Source organism: Acomys russatus, chromosome 20 (genome assembly GCF_903995435.1).
Source record: "Acomys russatus chromosome 20, mAcoRus1.1, whole genome shotgun sequence".
Taxonomy (NCBI): Eukaryota; Metazoa; Chordata; class Mammalia; order Rodentia; family Muridae; genus Acomys; species Acomys russatus.
The window spans coordinates 1,106,371-1,129,779 of record NC_067156.1 but is presented as its reverse complement, the minus strand read 5'-3'; the positions used below and the strand labels follow the sequence as shown (position 1 = coordinate 1,129,779).

General features: G+C 46.5%; 1 protein-coding gene across 1 annotated transcript in view; it reads left to right on the top strand.

Moving 5' to 3' along the window:
- Positions 1-14,237: 14,237 nt before the first annotated feature.
- Abhd3 (abhydrolase domain containing 3, phospholipase) overlaps positions 14,238-23,409 on the top strand; it is a 52,789-nt gene continuing 43,617 nt past the window's right edge. Inside the window, exons 1-3 of the mRNA XM_051163299.1 lie at positions 14,238-14,468; positions 14,836-14,999; positions 16,282-16,464. Of these exons, the coding sequence (XP_051019256.1) occupies positions 14,307-14,468; positions 14,836-14,999; positions 16,282-16,464 (509 nt within the window). The 5' untranslated portion in view covers positions 14,238-14,306. The remainder of the gene's footprint in view (positions 14,469-14,835; positions 15,000-16,281; positions 16,465-23,409) is intronic.

Here is a 23,409-nt window from a genome sequence, read left to right as displayed (position 1 = left end):
TCTTGGTTTTCTCTGTGGGTACTAGTGGCCTCAAGTTCCTGCCTTCTTACCCTGGCCACTAGAAGCTCCGGGAAGCGAGGGAGGCTCTTTCCCAGCAATCTCAGCAGAAGTACCTTTCTCACATGGTGACTTTAAAGAGAGTGTATACACACGCTTTAGTCAAACCCTGGGACACAAACACTACCATAGTTATTGCTCACTGCTATTGCCCAGGTCTATTGTGAGAAGCAGCAAAGGGAACAGAAAAATAGGGAAAGTGTGCAGGTCGTGGCGAATGGACCACGAAGAAGGAGAAGGGGAAGCAATTGTGTTTAAAAAAAAAAAAAAGTACCCACACTGCACTGGAACAACAGGAGCAGTACTTGAAGGAAGGACTCTATCCATCAAAGGGGCCAACTTAGAAACGTGCAGACATTTGAAAACAGAGCACCCAAACTGAGAGTTCTGCTAAAACGCTCCCCTGTTTGAAAGCAACTGCCTAAGATTGTGTGTTCTCAAGTTCATCTAAGAAGGCACACGGAGACCACTACAGTTGTGTTAGAAGTGAGCCGGGCTACATCTTGAACTGGCAGTAGAACTTAAGGGCAGTGTCCACCTGATGCTCTTCGTAGTTTGAACGTGATGTCCCCCATAGTCTCAGGCACCTGGCAGTGTTTGAGGAAGTGTGTTGCTGTGGATGGACTCTTAAGAATTTAAAACTCACACCATTCCCAGTTCTTTCCCTCTGCTTCCTGCGTACTGTTTAAGAAGTGAGCCCTTGACTTCCTGTTCCAGCCCCATGGCTCTGTTCTGCCACAGTGGACTCTTATCCATCTTGAACTGTAAACACAAATAAACCCACCCTTCTATAAGTTGCCTTGGCCGTGGTGTTTTATCATAGTAATAGAAAAGCAACAAATGCTGTACTGGAAGAATGCAAGAGTTACAGAGGTCATGCAGGGTTATACCAAGGTTCTAGAATATTATCAATATCAGGCAGTATGTATGAGGATCTGATCCCTGCAAAGAGGCTCTGAGCAGCCACCTGATAAATCTAGGAAGGTGAACCCCACGTGACAATGGAGACCTCAAGAATATTGAAGATGCCAGGGCCTTGGTATGTCTGCTCAGCTAAGCTGCGAGCATGGGTGCAGCTACCCCTAGATAGAGGCTGTGTGTGCCCTTGGCAGCAGAACGTGACTGCTGGGCTCTCTAAGCCCCTTGCATCCCAGATGATGCTCCATAAGCCCGAGATGCAGATACAGAGCTGTGGTGTTTGTTGTTTTCCCCATTGTTTCAGTGTTGCTTTGGTCCAGTCTTTCTTCCATGTACCCCCATCTCTCCCTTTGCAGTAAGAGTGTTTTTCACCGGGCAGTGGTGGCACACACCTTTAATCCCAGCAGTTGTGAGGCAGAGGCAGGTTGGTCACTGTGGGTTCGAAGCCAGCCTGGTCTACAAAGTGAGTCCAGGACAGTCAAGGCTACACAGAGAGAAAAAAAAAGAATGTTTTTACTGTGCCACTGTGTATTGGAAATATGTAACTTTTACTTTATATGAACTCACCTTGACTGTGTCTATGGCTCAGGAGAGGCACTACTCTTATGCTTTTAAAGACTTGGAACTATCTCGATTTGGGGAAACTTCTAGATATGAACTACATGAATGTTACATTATGAAATGAACATGACTCTTTAGGGGCTATGAGTGAAATGTTATCATTTTACAATGTTTGGGTGTCAGGTTGACAAGGGAAGAATTTATGATCAATTAATCTTGATTGTCAAGTTTACAAAATTTAGAACCACCTAAGAGACAGGCCTCTCGGAGGAGTGCCTGTAAGACTGTTTGCAGAAAGGTGTGACTGAGGTAGGCAAAATACACCCTGAATATGGGCAGCACATTACATGGGTTGGGGTCCTACTCTGAATAAGAGAAGGAATGTGAGCTAAATATAAGCTTCTCTCCCCTCTCCCCGCCCCCTCCTCTCCCCTCTCTCTGCTTTCCCTCCTCTCCCCTCTGCACTCTCCCTCCCCTCAGCTCCCCTCCCCTCCTTTTTCTAGGTCCTGTCTTAGCTGCCAGCCACCTCACATGCCTGCCACCTCACACGCCTGCCACCTCACACGCCTGCCACCTCACACGCCTGCCACCTCACACGCCTGCCACCTCACACGCCTGCCACCTCACACGCCTGCCACCTCACATGCCTGCCACCTCACAAGCCTGCCACCTCACATGCCTGCCACCTCACAAGCCTGCCACCTCACATGCCTTTCCCTCCATGACCTGTTCTCTCAAACTGTGAGGTACAATAGACTCTCTTTTCCTTATGTTATGTTCTCAGGTATTTTGTCACAGCAATAGGAAAAGTAACTAATACACCCTGACTGACCTGGAACTTGCTATGTAAACCAGACTGTCCTCCAACTTGTAGCTCTCCCCTTGCTTCTGTCACCCAAGTGGGAATTATAGAAGCACACCGCTCTGCCTAGTCGCTGCTGGTATCTTGGTCTTGGCTTCACAGCCTCTAGTACTTGAGTAATAAACTTCCATTGCTTATAAATTGCGCAACTTAAAGATAACAACACAAGTAGACTAAGGCACTTCACGAATGAGGCCCTGATTTTGCTAAGGCCTCATGTGCCCTGTTGAGTCTAGCTAAAAATGGACTTTCCCCCAGGTCCCATAAAGGTAGTGTGGCCATGTGGCCCAGTGCTATAGAGTGAGGTATAAGCTGGTCATTGAGTGATGCATCTGAGATCCCTCCTTAAAGGGGTGACAGTCCCTTCTATTACCTGCTTGTAATACAGTTTAAAAGGAATGGGAAAGTCATAAAAGCAACCATAAGATTAAGGAATGGAAAACAGTATCTTGGGACATTGAAGACATCCTTTGAATTGCTGCCAACATCCGGTATTACCTGCCTTCATGTGAAAAAAAAGCAAAGCCTTATCTTGTTCAGTCCCCTTATGTAAGCTGTATGCAGCACCACACTATTCTCTCAAGATGTCTAGCTATTACTTGGAGGCAGCTAGACCAAAAACTACATGGGGACATTGATTAGGAATAGATTTATAAGATTAGACGATTTGAACTTGTTTAACTGATAAGAAGTACCTAGAGGAACAAGAAAAAAGGATAGACAAATAGATGAAAGGACCAGAGGATGGAGATGACTGACAAGATGTTATTACTTTTACATTACTGCTTTATAAGCCACAGCAGACACAGTCTCTGTGAGTACCTGGCTCAGGGTCTCACAGGGCTAGTTAAGCACAGTGACCATAGCTGTAGGCCAGTCTGAAGTCTGAGGTCCTCTTCCAAGCTCACAGTTGTTTACAGAATGCATTGGCTTGCAGCTAGAACTCATGGCAGCTGCTTCTTCAAGGCCAGCAGTGGAGCCTCTGACCTCTTCTACCCGTGATCTCAAGTCTCTGTTTTAAAAGAACTCAACCGGTTAGATCAGATCTGCCCCAAATAATCTTACTTTTGATAACTCAAAGTCAACTGACTACAGACTTAATTACACTTGCAGCATCCCGTTACCTTTGTTATATGAAGTAATAGTCACCAGAGTGATGCTCTTATCATATTCATGAATCCTGACCCCTCATCAAGGGGAGAGATGGTCCAGGACTGTGCGTATCAGGAATCTCGTGATGACTAAAATGAGAGTTCCCCAGTTGGTAGAACTGTTGGGGGAGGATTACATGTGGCCTTGTGTGAGGAGACACATCCCTGGGGAGCAGTGAGCTCAGAGGTTTTAAACGCCTTTGCCATTCCCAATGTGCCTCTTTCTTCCCACTGCATAAAGATCAGGATGTGAGCTCTCGGCTCTTCCTGCCACCTGCTTTTGCTCCTTCATCATGGACTCTAACTATCTAAACCAGTGGTTTGGGACCTGTGAGCTGCGTATCAGAGATCCTGCATGTCACGTATTTACATTACAACTCACAAAAGTAGGAAATTATGGTTATGAAGTAGCAACAAAAGAATTTCATGGTTGGGGTCATCATAACATTAGGAACTGAATTAAAGGGTCATGGCATTAGGAAGGTTGAGAACCACTGCTCTAAACCATAAGCTTATTAAATGCTGTCTTTTACACATTGTCCTGATCCCGCTATTTTGTCACAGCAACAGAAAAGTAGCTCTTTGTGAGGGGAAGCATTAGGACTCTGCTTAGCACAGTGATTGTGAGGCAGGAAAGGACGTGCCTCCACCTGTGCTGCCGTTCCTGTATTCTCACTTACATAGTGTATCTGAAGCTAAACTTGGAGAAATCCAACTTAAATGAGTGACTTGCTTAAGAATGGCATGGCACTGCATACCTATTAGTCTACAAGTCAGGAGGCAAAGACAAAGGTATCAGGCCATCCCGATCTACCCAGCAGATTCCAAGCCAGTCAGGCTACATAGCAAGACCCTGCTCCAAAACACCAAGGAAGGAAGGATGGTAGGTAGGTAGGTAATTTTAGCAATCCTTAGAGCATTTCACATGACTATTCTATACTTATGGTTATATGTCCTCGGAGATATTTAAGAATTAACAACTCAGAATGTTTTTTCCCATATGTCAAAATCACCAAAGAACATTTCTCTTTCCAACTCCACATGATCAGAAAATTGCTTCTTGGGCCAGCCGGATGGTCCAGTCGGTAAAGGGGCTTACTACCAGGCCTCATGACCTGAGTTCAATCCCCAAAACTGCCTCATGATGGAAGAGAAACGACCACCACACGCATCACACCCACACACTCAGAAGCACATCCATCCACACACATAAATTATAAGCACACATTTAAAATGTTTTAGAGGTATTTCTTTGTGAGCTGGCTTGGCAGCTAAAGAAAGTTGCTTGGCAACTCAAGTTCCATCCCGAGAGCCCATATAACTAAGGGTGGATGGAGAGAACTGACCCCACCTCATTGGTCTCAGACCTGCACATGTGTGCTGTGATACATCCCTACCCACCTCAGGCCTGCATGTGCATGCTGTGGCACATCCCTACCCACCTCAGACCTGCACATGTGTGCTGTGGCACATCCCTACCCACCTCAGACCTGCACATGCGTGCTGTGGCACATCCCTACCCACCTCAGACCTGCACATGCGTGCTGTGGCACATCCCTACCCACCTCAGACCTGCACATGCGTGCTGTGGCACATCCCTACCCACCTCAGACCTGCACATGCGTGCTGTGGTACATCCCTACTCACCTCAGACCTGCACATGCGTGCTGTGGCACATCCCTACTCACCTCAGACCTGCACATGTGTGCTGTGATACATCTCTCCCCACCTCAGACCTGCACATGCGTGCTGTGGTACATCCCTCCCCCCTCAGACCTGCACATGTGTGCTGTGGTACATCCCTCCCCCTCCTCAGACCTGCACATGTGTGCTGTGGCACATCCCTACCCACCTCAGACCTGCACATGTGTGCTGTGGTACATCCCTCCCCCCTCAGACCTGCACATGTGTGCTGTGGCACATCCCTACCCACCTCAGACCTGCACATGTGTACTATGGCACATCCCTCCCCCCTCCTCAGACCTGCACATGTGTGCTGTGGTACATCCCTACCCACCTCTGACCTGCACACGTGCACTGAGGCACATCCTTACCCGCCTGTGACCTGCACATGTGCACTGAGGCACATCTCTACCAGCCCTGCCCCCATGTGTCTACACGCATGAAGTGGAACTAGAGGAATTAAGCTATAATTCTGCTGAGATCTTTGTCTCGGTCACTGAATTTATAACCTGTACTGCCTGTCTTCTTTCTCTTCCTCACTCCTTCCTTCTTTCCTTCCTTCCCAGGGAAGAAGCACCATTCTCTGCCTCTCTGGTTGTCTCTGTCCCCCTCCCCCATTGGGCTATTAGTTGAGTTATTAATCCTCTCCACATGAAAGTATTCCCAAAAGATGCCAGTCACCTTGGAGGAAGGAGGGATAATTTTTCTCCCTATTATGGATACAGCTTGGCTCTGAATCTAATAAACACAAATTAATGTTGAGGGAATCCATGAACACATTTCTACTCAAGACTCCAGGGATGAGTATGAATATACAGACAGGATGATGTCCAAGGCCAAATATGAATCTGACCCTTGATGACCATTTCCTACGCCACAGACATCCTTTCTTTGCAACCCAAGTTCCCTTTGCTTTCTATATCTTTTTTTGTTAGTTTGTTTGTTTTTGTTTTTTGTTTTGTTTTGTTTTTTGAGACAGGGTCTCTCTGTGTAGCCGTGGCTGTCCTAGACTCCCTTTGTAGACCAGGCTGGCCTCGAACTCACAGCAATCCGCCTGCCTCTGCCTCCCAAGTGCTGGGATTAAAGGGGTGTGCTGCCACGCCCGGCGTCCTCTTGGGGATTTTTCCTCCTCACTTCTTAGGGTAGAATGGGTCTACAACATACATCTGCCAGGCTGGACTTAGCAGCATATGCCTATGGTGCACAGTCTCTAGTACATGTCGAAAGCTAGAGAGGCAGAGCCAGCAGAGGTACTGAGTTCAAAGCCAGTCAGGGCTTTGTAGTAAGACCATTTTGTTTAGTTTTGTTTTGTTTTAAAGGTGGTGCCTATCAGTCAAAATCAAAGTTATTTTCAAGTTAGGGCTATGATTATAACAATAAGATACAGAGTTAAAATTGGAGGTCACAGTATTTTACTAAAAGTAGCTTACTAATTTAATGGCATTTGTCATTTCTCATATAATCTATACAGGACTATGGTATATTTTAAGTTGAATAAGTCCTGAAATTGTTTTCATTGTCTGCATATGCTTTTCAGTTCTGGAATTCTCTGTAAATGCAAACCGCAAGCTCTCCTGACTAGTTTTTGCTGCTGATTTGTTGCACATTTGAGAAGGGTAAGACATAGGATGCACTCTGCTGCAGATAGAATTTTTGCTTCATCCAACAGTGGAAGAAGGGAAACAGGAGCGTTGCTAAGAGATGTAACTCCTCCTTGTGAACCCTCAGGGAACTCATGTGAGAGTTCAGAAATTCATCTTTACCTACTACAATGTCCTGATGGATACAGATAGAAACAATTGCAGACATACAAATGTACATGTATATGTCACTGAGCTCATAGCATCACAGTGGTACCCCAACGACACTGGCTACATCATTCTTGATTTAAAAAAAAAAAAAAAGAACGAACAAACCATGGCTCTTTAGTGAAGTACCCAATTAGCTTTAGGCTTTGGGCAGAAAAATGGCCAAATAAGCCTGTAACAGTACTAGAAATAATTCCTCGTGTGACTACACAGTAAGGAAATACTTCAATGACAAAGGAAGACTGTCTAAGAGCCGAAATGAAAGAGCATCATCAGTGGCCACAGCCCTAAGAAGTTTAGAAATAAAGTAAGGGTGGCAAGATGCCAAGTGTGACAACCTGCGCTCAGTTGCCATGACCCACACGGTAGAAGAAGACAACCTACTTCTGCAAGTTGTCCTCTGATCTCCATACTTGTCCCTTTGCATGGGAGTAACCACACATGGGCACAATCGATCCATCAATGAATAAAACTTAAAAAAATAAAATAATGTGCTTGGGGACTATAATCCTACTGTAAGTAGGAAAATATCCTTGACTCTGTACATATATAGGCTAATAAATAGGGACTCCCGCTGGGCATGGTGGTCCATACCCACAACCCCAGCAGTAGTTCCAAGTCAGCCTTGACTACAGAGGAAAATCTTGTCTCAAAAACGAAAGAAATCAAAAACATAAAAGTTAGGCTCTAAGCAAGCATGTCTACCTGACTTGCAGCTGTCCATGTGTCTGGCTTTCTGCTCGTTGTGTAGTCCTGGGCTGTGAAACCTAGCTGTCATGTATGAACTTTGTCACTGACCCAGACCCTAGCCCCCTGCAGCTTTGTCAGTATAAAGGCTGCTTGGCAAAGAATGACACAAATGCAGTTGCCCCTGAAGAAAGACTCCTGGGCAAGAATGAGGCTATGGAGACGAGCTAAGAAGGCCTGTTGGAAGACACTGAGCAAGAGTGAGCCTCTAAGAAGCCATTCAACAGTGTGCTCTGCAGACCTGCCCAGCCACAGGAGTGCTTGCCCATCTCTTCCCCATCCTGAGCTAGGAATTCATTCACAAAGAAGACAGCATTTATGTACCTGCCATCAGAAAGGACTTTAAGCTGGGTGATGGTGGCACACGCCTTTAAATCCCAGCACTCTGGAGGCAGAGGCAGGCAAATGTCTGTGAGTTTGAGGCCAGCCTGGTCTACAAAGTGAGTCCAGGACAGCCTGTCTCGAAAAACAAAACAAAACAAAACAAACAAACAAAAAAAGGAAACAAAAAAGAAAAAGAAAGGACTTTAAAATAAATTCTTGGGCCAACAATGCTAAGCCCCAATTTTTTTCTCCCACTCCAGTCTGTTTGTGCAGCCCAGAAAGAGGGGGAAGTACCTAGAATGTTGGCATTGGGTATTTAGGCTAGGCTAGACCTCACGTCCTAAACCCAGACAGCTGTGTAGCTCCCCAGCTTTGGATAGGTGATACCCCGTGCATGTATATGTACTACGTTCAATTCTAGGGCAAGAGGAAAAGTGCTACCAGCATTGTACCCTAGGTCAGGTCATAGCTGCACTCAAGTCTGTGTGAACCTAGTCAGCTTTGTGGTTTTTCTCCAGCATTGGAGGCAAAGCTCACTGATAAACACACGAATACTATCAACGCTGCACAATCACTCCTCAGCACCAAAACCAAACCAAAGCAAAAATCCTCCAAAGTTCAGCCTCTAAGATGTGGGGCTTAATGGATTTCCTAGGAAATCCAGGAATAATGCTTATAGATTATTAGCACAGTGACATGGCACAAGAGACCTAGCAGATTTGTTGTAATCCTTCTTTTTACAATGTAATCTGCGCAGGGTGCTCATAGGATTCCACCCACAACCTTCACCTTCTCAGATCCCTGTGCAGTTTCCCGATAGCAAACAGAGACATTCTGCCAAAGTTTATAAGAGTAAAGCCAGGGTACATTCTGTGGTTTAGCTTTTAACCTTGAAACAATGTTAACTAATAAAGTTCTCTGTCCTTTGTTGTTGTTTACATGTGATAAAAGTCAGGACAAAAAATTTAAAAGGTATTTAATGACAAGTCAATTATGTTTTTTCATATGTAGCTGCCTTTTTTCATGCTCTGGAATCATCCATTCTTTTCTGGAGGCCAGCCTAGTCTACAGAGTGAGTTCAAGACAGCCAGGGCTAAAACAGAGAAACCCTGTCTTGAAACATACACACACACACACACACACACACACACACACACACACACACACACCTTTTTATTGTTTGACAAATGTTCACTGTGGCATTTTAGCAAAGAAATGCATAAAGAGGTGTGTAGAAAATGGTTCAGTGGTTTAGAGCGCTTGCTGCTCTTTCAGAGGACTGGAACTCACTTCCCAACATCCACAGGCGAGGAAGCTCACAACTGCTTGTAGCGCCAGCTCTAGAAGTGTGAAGGGCCTCAACACACGCGCACACACACATACACACACACACACACACACACACACACACACACAAATCTATGCTGGGCGGTGGCGGTGCACGCCTTTAATCCCAGCACTTGGGAGGCAGAGGCAGGCAGATCACTGTGAGTTCAAAGCTAGCTTGGTCTACAAAGCGGGTCCAGGACAGTCAAGGCTACACAGAGAAACCCTGTCTCAAAACTCAAAAAGCAAACGAAAAAATCTAAAAAGCATAACAGAAAAAACAATTTTTCTTACTGTTTCTTATTTTTGAATATTGAAGGGTTGAAGGTTTTAACTTATTTAGAGATGTATTTTATAGGCTATATTTTAATATGGTGAGCTACCTTTGAAAGCACGTCAAAATGTTGTCCTTAGGGTAACAATGCTAAGGTAACAAGGCCTTGAGGAGGTCCTGGGGAGGCCACAAGAGTTCCGCCCTTTCTGGAAGGACTAAGTTAATTCTCACAGCAGTGAGTGCTTGGTTTCATGGAATTGGGTGCATCCTGAGGAACAGGTGTTCAAGGCCACTTCTGTTCGTCTCTTCTGCACAGCCTGCCGTCTCTCTGATGTTGACCATGTGTGACACTCTTGTAGGATGAGGTCCCTCAGCTTGGACATGAATCTCCAGAAACACAAACTAAGTTCTTTCCTTTGAAAACCACTCTGACCCTGGCAACTCTGTAACAGCAACGGAAAGTTGGGCTAAGATACTGGGTCCTTTGCTCACATCTCTTCAGAAATTCTTCTCCAGCTGCCGTTTGACTATAGATTGTACCAGAACATGAGAGCTAGGGATAGAACTCAGTGGTGGGGCAGTTTTCAACATTGCATGAGGCCGTAGGCTCAATCCCCAGCACCACACACAGGAGAAACAACAAATACCAGGTGGTTGTTCTCCTACCGCCATAGAAAAGCTGGCCTGTAACCCAGACTGCATTTTACCAGCCAGGTTAAGAAGCAGGAACCATGGGAAATGCCTAGAAGCAAGGGGCAGAGAAGATAGCCCCTTGTTTCCAGAGGTCAAAGTGCCATTGACCAAAGCAGAGCTTGAGCCCAGTGTGGTAAGTGTGGATGCCCAACACTATGGCAGAAAGCTTAGAAATGATAGGAGTGTTGCCAGCACGGGACCAGCACTGCAACATTTGCAGGGAGGGACATAGAATATCATGTACCCTGTGCTGGTCGCCAGCTAATTATACAGTGGAGGATGACCTTGTACTTCTTAGCTCTTGCTTCTACCTCCCAAGTGCTGAGATTACAGTCATGCACCACAATGTCCAAGGTATGCAGTGCTGGAGATCAAAGCCTGGTCCTTCCATATGCTGAGTAAGCATTGCCTGCTGATCAGCTGTTCAGCATGGTAGGGCATTGCCTCTAACTCCCAAACCTAGTGGAAAGAGTTCCTTCACTGTTGAATGCTGTTATAATACATTTCTATGTACAATAAACCCAAATTGGTTTTTCCTGTTATTCTAAGTACCCCTCCTTACTACAACTGATACACCCTACCCCGCCCCACCCCCGCCACAGCAGATCTCCTCCCATTGAAGTGCTTACTCCTCTGTGTCTCCAATTTTGAAGTCCTTGGTCTCTTGGTCATCAAATAAGTTGGTTGAAAGTGAATAAAACCCAGAATCTCATTCTCTCACCTGTAATTTAGGAGTCCAGGTTCTTGTGTTAAGGAATACTGTAAATTGGGGCTGGAGAGATGGCTCAGAGGTTAAGAGCACTGTCTGCTCTTCTAAAGGTCCTGAGTTCAATTCCCAGCAACCACATGGTGGCTCACAACCACCTATAATGTGATCTGATGCTCTCTTCTGGCCTGCAGGTGTACATGCAGGCAAAGCACTGTATACATAATAATAAATAAATCTTTAAAAAAGGAATACTGTAAATATCCTAAGAGAAAAGAGGCTTGGGCATGCAGGTATGGTGGGGAGACGCAGGCCAGGTGTGCAGGTCAGTGGTAGAGCGCCAGATGTGCAGGTCAGTGGTATAGCGCTTTTCTAGCTTGCATGAGCCCCTGAGCTCAGTCCCCAGCACCATACACATAAACAAAGCGACACATATTGCTGGGCACAGTGGCACAGGCCTGTGGTCACAGCACTGGCCAGGTTCAGAATGGAGGAGTACCACAAGTTCCAGGCCAGCCTGAACCATGAAGTTTCCTGGCCATCTTGCACAACAAGACCTTATCGTACATGAAACTGAAGGGGGAAAAAAAAAGGTTCATGATGTTGTGGCTACACAGGGTTTCTCTGTGTAGCCCTGGCTATCCTGGACTTTTTTTGTAGACCAGGCTGTCCTCGAACTCACATAGATCTGCCTGTCTCTGCTGGGATTAATGGGGCCCAGCTGGTGGCACACACTTGTAAATCCGGTAAGTACTTGGGCCGCTGAGGCAGGATGACTGTGAGCTTCAGGTCTCCCAGGCTACACAGTGAGTTTCAGGTCAATCCTGGCTATAAGGCAGGACCTTGTCTCAAAAAAAAAAAAAAAAAAAAAAAAAGAAAGAAAGAAAGCAGGGCATGGTGGCATATGCCTTTAATCCCAGCACTCAGGAGGCAGAGGCAGGCGCATCGTTGTGAGTTCAAGGCTAGCCTGGTCTACAAAGTAAGTCCAGGACAGCCAAGGCTACACAGTGAAACCTTGTCTCAAAAAAAAAAAAATACAAAAATACAAAAAACAAAAACAAAAAAAGAAAAGAGAAAAGAAAAAAGAAAAAAAAGGAAGGAAGGAAGAAAGGGAAAAAGAAAAAGAAAACAAGGGACTGGGGATGTGGTGTGGTGATAGAGCATTTGCTAGCGTGCACAAAACTCTAGGTTTGGTCCCCAGAACCCCAGAACCCTGGACATGGCAGCACTACCACCCTGTAATCTCAGTCCTTGGGAGACAGAGGCAGGAGAAAGAGAAGTTCAAGGTCATTTTCAGCTCCACAGAGATCTGGAGGCCAGGCAGTCTAGAGCAGTGGTTCTCAATCTTCCTAATGCTGAAACCTTTAATAGTTCCTCACATTGTGGTGACTCCCAGGTTTAAAATGATCTTTGTTACTACTTCATAACTGTAACTTTGCTATTGTCATGAATCATCATGTAAATATCTGATATGCAGGATAGCTGATATGTGAGCCCTTTGAAAGGGTTCTTCAAACCCCAAACTGGTCTAGAACCACAGATTGTAAACTGCTAACCTACGGAGAGATGACTCAGAAGTTAAGAGCACTGACTGCTCTTCCAGAAGTCCTGAGTTCAATGCCCAGCAACCACGTGGTTGCTCAGAATCATCCATAATGAGATCTGGTGCCCTCTTCTGGGGTACATGTGTACATGCAGGTAGAGCACAGTATACATAATAAAAAAAATCTTTTTTAAAAAATTAGAAAAATAGAAAAGTGCTAGTCTGAGAAACAAAAACAAAACAAAACAGTGAAAGATCCAGAGAGTCTTCTTCCGTCTAAGGAGAGTTATTCTGGGATCTACGCCAACAAGCTTCCATGACCAAATCAAAGCCGAATAAATTGCTGACTTCCGACCCATCTCATTTCCCTGTCAAGAGATCATTAATTCACCCATCTCATTTCCCTGTCAAGAGATCATTAATTCACAATCCTAGCAGGCTGACACCACCTTATTATTTCAGAACTGTTATGGTCCCAACATGAAGAAGTGACTCCAGCACTTCTCCAGACTCCAGTGTCTGTAGCAAGGGACTAGTCTGCCCTGATTTGATCCCTAATTGCCACCTCACACTGTAATCCACAAATACACAAGTGCTCATATAGAAGCAAGCACTACAGCTAGGACTGTAGCTCAGCGGATAGAGTGCTTGCCTAGCAGGCGCAAACCCCTAGATTCTATCCCCTGCACTGCATAAACGTGGGTTGGTGGTAATCCCAGTATGACTGATCATCCCTGCCCTAGGAAGGTGAAAGCGGGGAGAGCAGTTCTTAGCAACATAGTGAGTTCAAGACTAGACTGAGCTACATATGACTCTGCCTTTAAAAAGAAGAAAAACAAACCCCAATATATTCAAATAATTTAAAACTGTGACATTTTTCATAGTCTCATCAGCCCTTAGCATGCTTTGCTGGTTCCCTGTTTAATCTTGCCACCTTTGTTTCAGATGTCTTTATGCTCCGACTTCTGTCACTTTGCCACAAACAAGCCTAAGAGAGCCTGCTTTATAAATGCTTTCCTGTGCGCATCCTGGGTAATCAGCCCGAATTACCATACACCTGTGAGTCTCATTAATCAACCTCATGATTGAATCTTATTTCCGGTTCCTGACCTTTTCAAGACCTAGTTCTCATTTAATAGCCGTAGGCTATTTACAAGACTCACTGGGAAACTGAAAGTCAAGTGTGAGTGTCTGTGGCTGATGGGATCTTTTCTCTTCGAACAGTGTCCCTAGGCACGCGAGCTCCTGTGAGATGGAAGACTCATTCTCCCTCTACTTAGTGCAAAAGCTCTTCTTCCGCGGCTTCCTTGGAATCCGAAGCAAGGGCCCAGCTTCTCTGCAAACCGCTGCCTCCCGAGCTCGCCGAGTCTTCTTGTTCAAGGTCACCGCAGGTGGCGGCAGGGCCCGTTTTCTCCCGGGATCCTGGCTCTGGAGGGACACCCGGGGGTCCACGGCCACGGGCGTTCCAGCTCACGTCTGGAAGGTTCGCAAGTAGGGTGGGGCGAGGCGGGGCGGGCCACGCCTCCCAGGCCGCCGTTGGCGGAGGCCGGTGCCACGCTCCGCCCCGCAGGCGCCTCGCCTCCGCGTCGCCGGTCGCCGGTCCCCCGCGCTCCCGCAAGCCGGCCTCCGCCGCAGCTGTGCTGCGCTCGAGCCATGCAGCGCCTGGCCATGGACCTGCGGGTGCTGTCCCGGGAGCTGGCGCTCTACTTGGAGCACCAGGTCCGCGTCGGCTTCTTCGGCTCGGGCGTGGGCTTGTCGCTGATCCTGGGCTTCAGCGTCGCCTATGCCTGCTACTACCTGAGCAGCATTGCCAAGGTGAGCCGGGGGCGGGGGCAGTGGAGCGTGGCGGGCCCCGGGGGCGCGCGGGCAACGCTAGCCGCCCGCCAAAGTGCAGGGTCCTGCTCCAGGTCCACCCGGTGGCCGCTGCCCCGGCCGGCCAGCACAGCTGCGGTACTTCGGGGAGGACACCCGGCGCTCTGTTCGCCTTTCCCCTGGGATGCGACTGAGCGCAGCTTGGGACTGTTGTGATTGTGGATTCTGTGCACCAGTCTCCGGGAGACGGAATCGGAGGGCTCGCGCACGCGGCCTTCGGGTGGGGACACCGATAAGTCCACTGGTTGCTGGCTTATGGCCTCCGTAAACTTTGTTCTGGACCCCTCACCAATGCTGCTTCTCCCGGCAGAAACCCCAGTTAGTGACTGGAGGGGAAAGTTTCAGCCGCTTCCTCCAGGACCACTGTCCGGTGGTAACAGAAACCTACTACCCGACGGTATGGTGCTGGGAGAGCCGAGGACAGACACTGCTGAGACCCTTCATCACCGCCAAGCCCCTGGTGCAGTACAGGAAGTAAGTGACTGTCCACCTTGGGGCATGTCTTCCAAATCACGGGTTCTAATTCCCGCTTCCAGTTCTTAGTTCATAGACCCGTGGTTACAAAGTAAACAGAATGCAAAGAGACGAGAAAACAGGACGGATGCCCTCTTGACCCACCTCCCCCCAGCTGTAGGAAAATATTCAGGAATTTCCCCCTCTTTCTTCTCTTCACCCTAATATAAATGGGCAGAATAGGAGCCCTGGCTTATTTCTGGGATGTGAGAAGCGCCTTGGGGTCGGGGGGTGTGGTGTACCGTTTTCCAATTTGTCATTTCCATTTGTCCTTGAGGACCTAGACACCTTGATGAGATGCATTAAAATACTCAAGTGCTGACAGTCCTGGGATAGGGATCAGACAGCTGTCAATCGCTTCAGATTGTGTGTCTCCCCACAGAAGAACTCACAGAACCAAGCACATGGGTTTTTGAGGATAGCGTTTCTGAGGTGCTGCAGATGTGAACGGGGACATAGTAACCGTGAGATGTAGACAGAGTCTGTTACATTTCCCTGAGTCATCTAGTATTTCCAGAGTTCCTTTTCTCCTGCCAATCTGTCCTCCTGGGTCCATAAATGCCCTGTGAGAAGTCATTCAAGAAGCAAATCATGCAAGGCACACAGTGAGGGGCTGCATCTCTGAGTCAAAAGAATTGTACGCCGCCAGCCTTCCTCACAATTCTTTGCCAGTATCTGTGTGACTGCAATCAAACAGGGGTTAATGCTAGGCATTGGAGAGTAATGAGGAAATAATTAACATAAGTGTATTAAGGCCTGTGTGTGTGTGTGTGTGTGTGTCTATGTGCTACCACAGATAAATCCAAAACTTCATGCATGTTAGGCAGGGGCTCTACCACACTCCCACCGCAAATATTTGAAGTTCTTTGAAGTTTATTCTTTTCTAAATTAATTTTTAAAAATATTTTATTGGCTTTTTGATAATTTTATGCATGTATATAATGTATTTTGACAACATTCTCTCTCTCCTCTCTCTCTTACACACACACACACACACAATTAGCCTGATTTATCCCCTTTTGGAGTCCATTACCTTTTATCAGGGCTGCTAGGAATATGGCATTAATCTTTATAATGTTTTTATACTGAAAGAAGATGACTTTTACAGCTATGTGTATATTCATGAATGTACATAAGTTATTTTGAGATGACCAGATAATGTCATATTTGTAGAATGAAAAAAAACAAAGATGCGACTCAAAGGACCACTGACTGGTAATGTGTCTGGAATTGTTACTTTCAGCGAACTCATTAGAACAGCAGATGGAGGACAGATCTCACTGGACTGGTTTGATAACAATAACAGTGCATGTTATGTGGATGCCAGCACCAGGCCTACTGTCTTGCTCTTGCCTGGCCTCACTGGAACAAGCAAGGAGTCCTACATCCTTCATATGATCCATCTCAGTGAAGACTTAGGATACAGGTACCTGTGAAAGACTGTTTCCCATTTTCCACTTAGTTCTTACTGCTATATGAAGCTGAGTGAGCATGATGGCCAGCATGAGGGAAGCAGAGGCAGGTAGAACTCTTGGAGTTCAAGGTTAGATCTAGGCCATTAGGATACATACCCTATCTAAAAAAAGCAAAAAGTCCACCCCCACCGCAGTGCTGTTGCACGCCTTTAAATCCCAGCACTCAGGAGGCAGAAGCAGATGTGTCTCTATGAGGTCAAGGCCAACCTGGTCTACAGAGTGAGTCCGGGGAAGTCAGAGCTACACAGAGAAACCCTGTCTTTAATAGGAAACAAAAAAAGCTGGGTGGTGGTGGCATATGTCTTTAATCCGAGCACTTGGGAGGCAGAGGCAGGTGGATCTCTGTGAGTTCGAGGATAGCCTGGTCTACACAGTGAATTTCAGGATAGCCAAGGCTAATACAGAGAAACCCTGTCTCGAAAAACCAAAAAAAAAAAAAAAAAAAAAAATCCCCCCCCCCAAAATCAAGGGTTTTTTCCCCTTCGATGTATGTTTCAAATACACACACACGCGCACACACACACACACACACACGTGCGCGTGCACTTACACTCCTAAGTTGTTACTTATACCTCATCCTTTTGTCTCCGTTTCCTAACAATCACCTCACAGGAAATCATTCTTAGCACGCTAGCCACACAGGCATAGGGTGAATGAGCAAATGAGACTGGCGCACCTCCTCCCACATACAGTAGACCCCACCAGGTAGTGCTTTGCAGAACAGCAGCTCCATGCCCCTGAGAGTGTACAGAGGCCCTCATGTCACTTTGAATGTGGACCTTAGATTTGTTCATCTTACCTGCCTGGCCTAGGTCCAAAGGGGAGGAATTGTTCGGCGTCAGCTTGTAGGTCATCATTATTTTTCCACAGGCAATCCGTTCCTTTTCTGTCCACCTGAATTTGCAGGTGCTCATGGCTGGTGGCCAGCTGATAACATAGCATTTTTGAGGGACCATTATTCAGCTTGGCCACCAGGTACAATTTAATTATTCCAGGCGACTTGGCAGCTTTACACTTCAGATTCAGCTCTAGAGCCTTCTTAATGCAGGGCTGTTATGAGAGATTCTGGTTTTGTATGTTCGTCGGCTGAGGGCAAGCACAGCAGTGACTAACCACGCTAAACACACTCTGCGACTTGTGTTTAGAATCGATTCTGGCTAAACTGGAAACACTCAATGTGTATGAAAACTGATGTTGAGTTTATGCGAATAAATTTGTGGTGCAGAGGGAAATGTCATAATAGAAAATTCTGTCTTAACAAGACTCTGATCTTACACAGGCAAAGCCTCTTTTTTTTTTTTTTTTTTTTTGAGACAGGGTTTCTCTGTGTAGCCTTGGCTGTCCTGGACTCACTTTGTAGACCAGGCTAGCCTTGAACTCATGGCGATCCACTTGCCTCTGCCTCCTGAGTGCTGGGATTACAGGTGTGTGCCACCAAAGCCTCTTATGTCTGTAGAGGAGCATTCTCTCAGAGGCTCAGATTCCCCTGCACAGACGGTTTACAGAAGTTCACTAGGAATCCATGATTGCTTCATTTTTAAGCAACATCCAATTAAATCAAAGCTTGTTTCTAATTTGCATCTAAAAATTGGCCATGCTAAAAAGGTGGGGGTCTACAAAGCCACCCTCTCTAACGCCAGTTTTGAGGCAGAAGGTCATGTAGTCCAGGCTAGCCTCAAAGTCACTATGTAGCCAAAATGTAAGGCAAGCACAAAGAATCAGAAACTTTGTACTTCTCTCTGGAACTTTGTGAGAAAGAGAAGGGTGGGTCAGTTCAAGGATGATCTTGAACCTCTGGACCTCCCATTCCAGCCTTGGAGTGCTGTGGTTACATATTTGTCACTACAGAACTGACCCTGGGGGTCATGCACACTAGATGAGCAGCAGTGTCTATGTGAGGAGTTCCTGCCTTTGCCAGAAGGGAAAAACAGCAAGCCACTGTCAGGGAACTCCTCAGTGGCCTTGGGGCCTAGGGCCACTTACATTTAGGTGCCAAACACCTCTGATCCGGCTGACCATTGCTCAGTCAGTATAGTGCCTGCCCAGTCTACACAAGAACCTGAGTCCAGACCCCCAGAATCCGTGTGAAAAGTTGAGCATAGAGACTGGAGAGATAGTTCAGCAGTTAAGAGCCGCTCTTGCAGAGGACCAGGGTTAGTTCCCAGCACCCACATAGCAGCTCACAGCTGTCCGTAAACCTAGTTCTAGATTCTCTTCTGACCTCCGTGGGCACCAGGCATGCAACATGATACACATACATATGTGCAGACAAACACTCATATACATAAAATAAATAAAACCTAAAAAAGAAGCTGAGCATAATGACATGTGCCTGTAACCCTAGCACTGGGGACATGGAGGGTGTCAAGTCGCTGACACTCACAGGCCAGCCACTCTACCCAGACTGATGAGCTTCAGGTTCACTCAGAGACCCTTAATCTCCTTCTTCCATGCACATGTACCCACATGCATACTCCATTACTGATAAGCGCATGCAGCAACAAAGAATTTCTGGTTCTACAAATAAAGCCCTGAGGGAAAAATTCCAAATCTATGCTCTAAGTCGGGGTGCGTGGGGTGTGTGGGGATGGGGTATAAGTCTCTGCCCTAAGTTGGGGTATGTGGAGTGGGGTAGGGGTGTATCAGTTAGCTTTGCCATTTAACAAACCCTCCAGCACTTTATGGTTGAAGACAACCATTCTGCTCAGTCCCAGGGGCTGAGGTTGCTGAATGTGTCTTGGGGTTTTGGCCAGGATCATATATTGTCAGTGCATATATTGTCAGCTGTCAAGACAGCCACATGCTGGGGAACCGCAGCTGGAACCACTCGGCTCAGCTGGCATGATGCCTGGTGTACCCTCAGGCTCACCCTGAGCTGCTGCTGCTGCTGCTGCTGCTGCTGCTGCTGCTGCTGCTGCTGCTGCTACTGCTGCTGCTGTAATAGAGTTTACTGAATGCAAAAGCCGAAGCTGTCAGGGCCTCTGAGGCCCACACTGAGAACTCCCACACAGTGTTACTTTTGTAACATTCCAAATCAGACTGGAACAAATCAGATAGTTATCCCAGAGTCAATGAGCAGGGATTGCAAGCTCGGACGGAATGTTCTTTGTAATTTACCACTGAGACTGCAGGGAGTTTCCAAAACCACTAAAGTAAAATATAAATCTGAAAGCTTGAAAGAAGGCTGTGTTGAGTCGTGGGGAAGCAAAAGAGAGCTCCGGTAGTGTGGGTGTGGCTGGGGAGCTGTCAGGTAACAAGGCTTGAGGAAGGGGCATATGTAGGCTTTAGCATTAACCTGGACTCACATTATGGGACTGCCACTTACAGAGTGGTCCAAGCAGTTGCATTGCCTTATCCCAGTTCCATCTCTTACTTCAGAGAATTTACTCGGAGCATATACAGTACTTGTCTACACAAAGTGTGCCTTTAGAAAATGTTTGTCTCCTTTCTTTCCTTCATTCCTTCTTTTTTCTTTCTTTCTTTTTGTTTGTTTTGTTTTTCAAAACAGGGTTTCTCTGTGTAGCCCTGACTGTCCTGGATTCCCTTTGTAGACCAGGCTGGCCTTGCTTCCCAGAGTGCTGGGACCAGGCTTCCTCTGCCTCCCTGAGTGCTGGGATTACAGGCCTGCGTCACAGCACCCTGCTGTTTGTCTTCTTTCTGTCATCTTTAGTCTCCATACAAAGTCGTAAATTGTATAATTTAGAAGCACAAGCCATGCCTCCTTTCTTTTCAGGAGCATGTGGACATCAGTATAATGTCTCCTGATACAGAGTTTTGTAGACAGAGATAAACAGCCATATGATGCAGAGGGACCCAGCTCCACTCATGGTCTTTGGGAGGGGCCTGAGTTCTGTGAGGTCAGCTGGGAACTGCTGACCCTGTCTAGTAAGATACTGAGACACCAGAGAGAAGCTAACTCCCAGCCTATGGATGAGTGAAGCTGAAAGGTGTATGGTTGATGTAAACACAGCATTTTCCACTTACTCAAAACCAATGACTGATGGGTAAGAAACTAGGCCAAAGTTTATATAAGATAATGCTGAGCAAAGGTATTCCTATCTAGGTCAAAGGTAAGTGGGCTTGGAGGGAGAATGTTTAGCCTGCTTACTGTGACCAGTGTCACAGCATGATGGCTGCGGAATGTCCTATTGGAGAAGACTAGTTTTGAGCCAGATAAATTCTTTCCCATTTTATTAATCTGTTGAGACATTCTAGAGGGCATACAAAATAAGGCAAATTGAGGCCACAAGAAAAACATTGCATGGAAACCGGAGGACTAAGAAAAAGGTAGTTCCCTCTAATAAGAAAAGGTCTCTTTGTCTTTGAGACAGGGTCTCACTTAGTAGTCTAGGCTAGCCTAGAACTCAGTATGTAGTCCAGGCTGGCATGGCACTCTCACTTCTCCTCTTCAGTTTCCCAGGAGCTACAAATGGTAGGCATTATCACTCCCAGTGCTAGGCCTCGTCACCCTGCTGGATTCTTTTTTTAAAAGATGTATTTATTTTTATTTCATGTGCATTGGTGTTTTGCCTGCATGTATGTCTGTGTGAGGATGTCAGGTCCCCTGGAACTGGAGTTACAGACAGTTGTGAGCTGCCATGTGGTGCTGGGATTTGAACCCGGGTTGTCTGGAAGAGCAGCCAGTGCTCTTAACTGCTGAGCCACCTCTTTAGCCCTATGCTGGCTTCTTTAAAAATCCCAATTCAGGGTCTGGAGCAATGGCTCTGATGAGAAAACCATCTGCCATGCAAGCATGGGGACCTGAGTTTGAAACCCTCAGGACCCAGGTTTAAAAACAAAACAAACAAATAAACTCCAGATACCAGAGCACAGCTATCTAGAACCCAGGAGAAGGGAAGAGAGACAGGAGAACCCAGGAGACCACAGGCAGCTGGCCTGGCATAGGACACGGAAAAAGATGACAGAGAGCCTGTTTCCAACACAGTGGAATTTGGAGCCTGATGCCAGCGGCTGTCTTTTGGCCTCCAAATGCACACATGCATACACACACACAGAGTCTCTCTTTGTGGTATATCTATGTCTGCTCAGGAGATTGAGGCAGGGGAATCATGTGAGCCTAGGAGTTTGAGGCAAGCATGAGAACATAGTGAAATAATAAAGGAAACTTACGTGTCGTAGCAAAGCCTAATAGGGAACATTGTATACCAGAATTAATGTCCTATTTTCGCTCAAATCCTGGAGTAAAACAAAAACAAGAGGAAAACAGTGATTCTGAGTATATCTGGACCAGCTTTTACCTTGGCCTTTTTTCCCCAAACATTTATCCTTATGCTCCACCCCTCAGCTAATATTAAAGAGTACCACCCTGTCCACAATTATGTAATAACAAGCTCATTGAAATCTAGGTCAGTCATTAAGTATTTTGGTGCTGTGCAGTATCAGAGCTTATATTCCCCAGGAACCTATAGTCTAGTTGAAGTGACAGCATGTGCAGAAACAGGGAAGTGTGCGTTCTGCAGAGCCAGAACTGGCTGCAAGAGATAGAAAGCGCAAACTGACAATGGCCCAATAAGATCCCGAGTTGGGCTGGGTGTTAGAACACTTGTTCAGCGTGCTTGAGGCCCTGGGAAGGGTCCCCAGTACCAAAGGGTCGTAAAGATAAGGCACAGATGTCTTTCTTTTCCATGAAAGTCCTGGAGGTTGACACAGCTTGTTTGGTGTACATCAGTGCCCCCCCGCCCCTCCCCCACGCTCACACATAGAGGTTAGAGGACAGCCCGGGGTGTTATTCCTCAGGCGCCATCCATGGTTTTTAGTTTCGTTTTGTGAGGCAGGGTCTGTCACTGGCCTAGAGCTTGGCAAATAGGCAAGTGTACTAGCCAGGGGTTCCCAAGAATCTTTAATGCTGGGGTTACAGATGTGCACCACCTTGCTCATGTCTTGCTTTTTTTTTTATGTTTATTTATATGTATGTGTGTTTTACCTACATGTATATCTGAGCACCACGTGCATGCCTGGGACCTGTGAAGGCCAAAGTGTCAGAGCCCCAGGGATTAGAGTAGAGGCAATTGTGTTGGGAATTAAACCTAATAATTTTGTTTGTTTGTTTTGTTTTGTTTTTCGAGACAGGGTCTCTCTGTGTAGCCTTAACTGTCCTACACTGACTTTGTAGATCAGGCTGGCCTTGAACTCACATAGATCTGCCTGCCTATGCCTCCTGGGTGCTGGGATTAAAGACATGAGCCACCACATTTGGCTCAATACTCTTTGTTAAAAAAAAGGTTTTATTAATTTATTTATTTTATGTATATGAGTGCTCTATTTGCATGTACATGCCAGAAGAGGACATCCGAGCACATTTCAGATGATTGTGAGCCACCATGTGGTTGCCGGGAATTGAGAACCTCTGGAAGAACAGACAAGGCTCTTAACTGCTGAGCCATCTCTCCAGCCCTGAACCCCACCAGCAGTTTTATACAGTAGGTTCAGCTCCTTAATGTACAGACTAAGCCATTTCCCCAGTCTAGGTTTTGTTGTTGTTTGGTTTGGTGAGGACCCATGGAACAGTTAACTCTGGTATGCATGTGATGTACATATGTGTAGATACAAATGTGCTCACCCATGCATGTGCATGTGGAAGCTGGGGGTATGGGCAGGGTCTTAACTGAACCTGGAGCTTACCATTTTAGCTAGACTGGCTAGGGTGAGCAAGCCTCCAGGCCCCACCTGTCTCTCTGTGTTGACCCCCCTCCACAAACACACACTCTCACAGGTGTTGTCTGCTGAGCCTGGCTTTTATGCGTGCTGGGACTCTGAACTCCGGTCCTTAAGCTTGCACAGTAAGAACTTCACCCACCGAGCCATCGCCCCAGCCCATCACTTCAGCTCTAGCTATTATATTTGAATCCCAGTGCCTGAGAGGGAGTAAAAGAAGA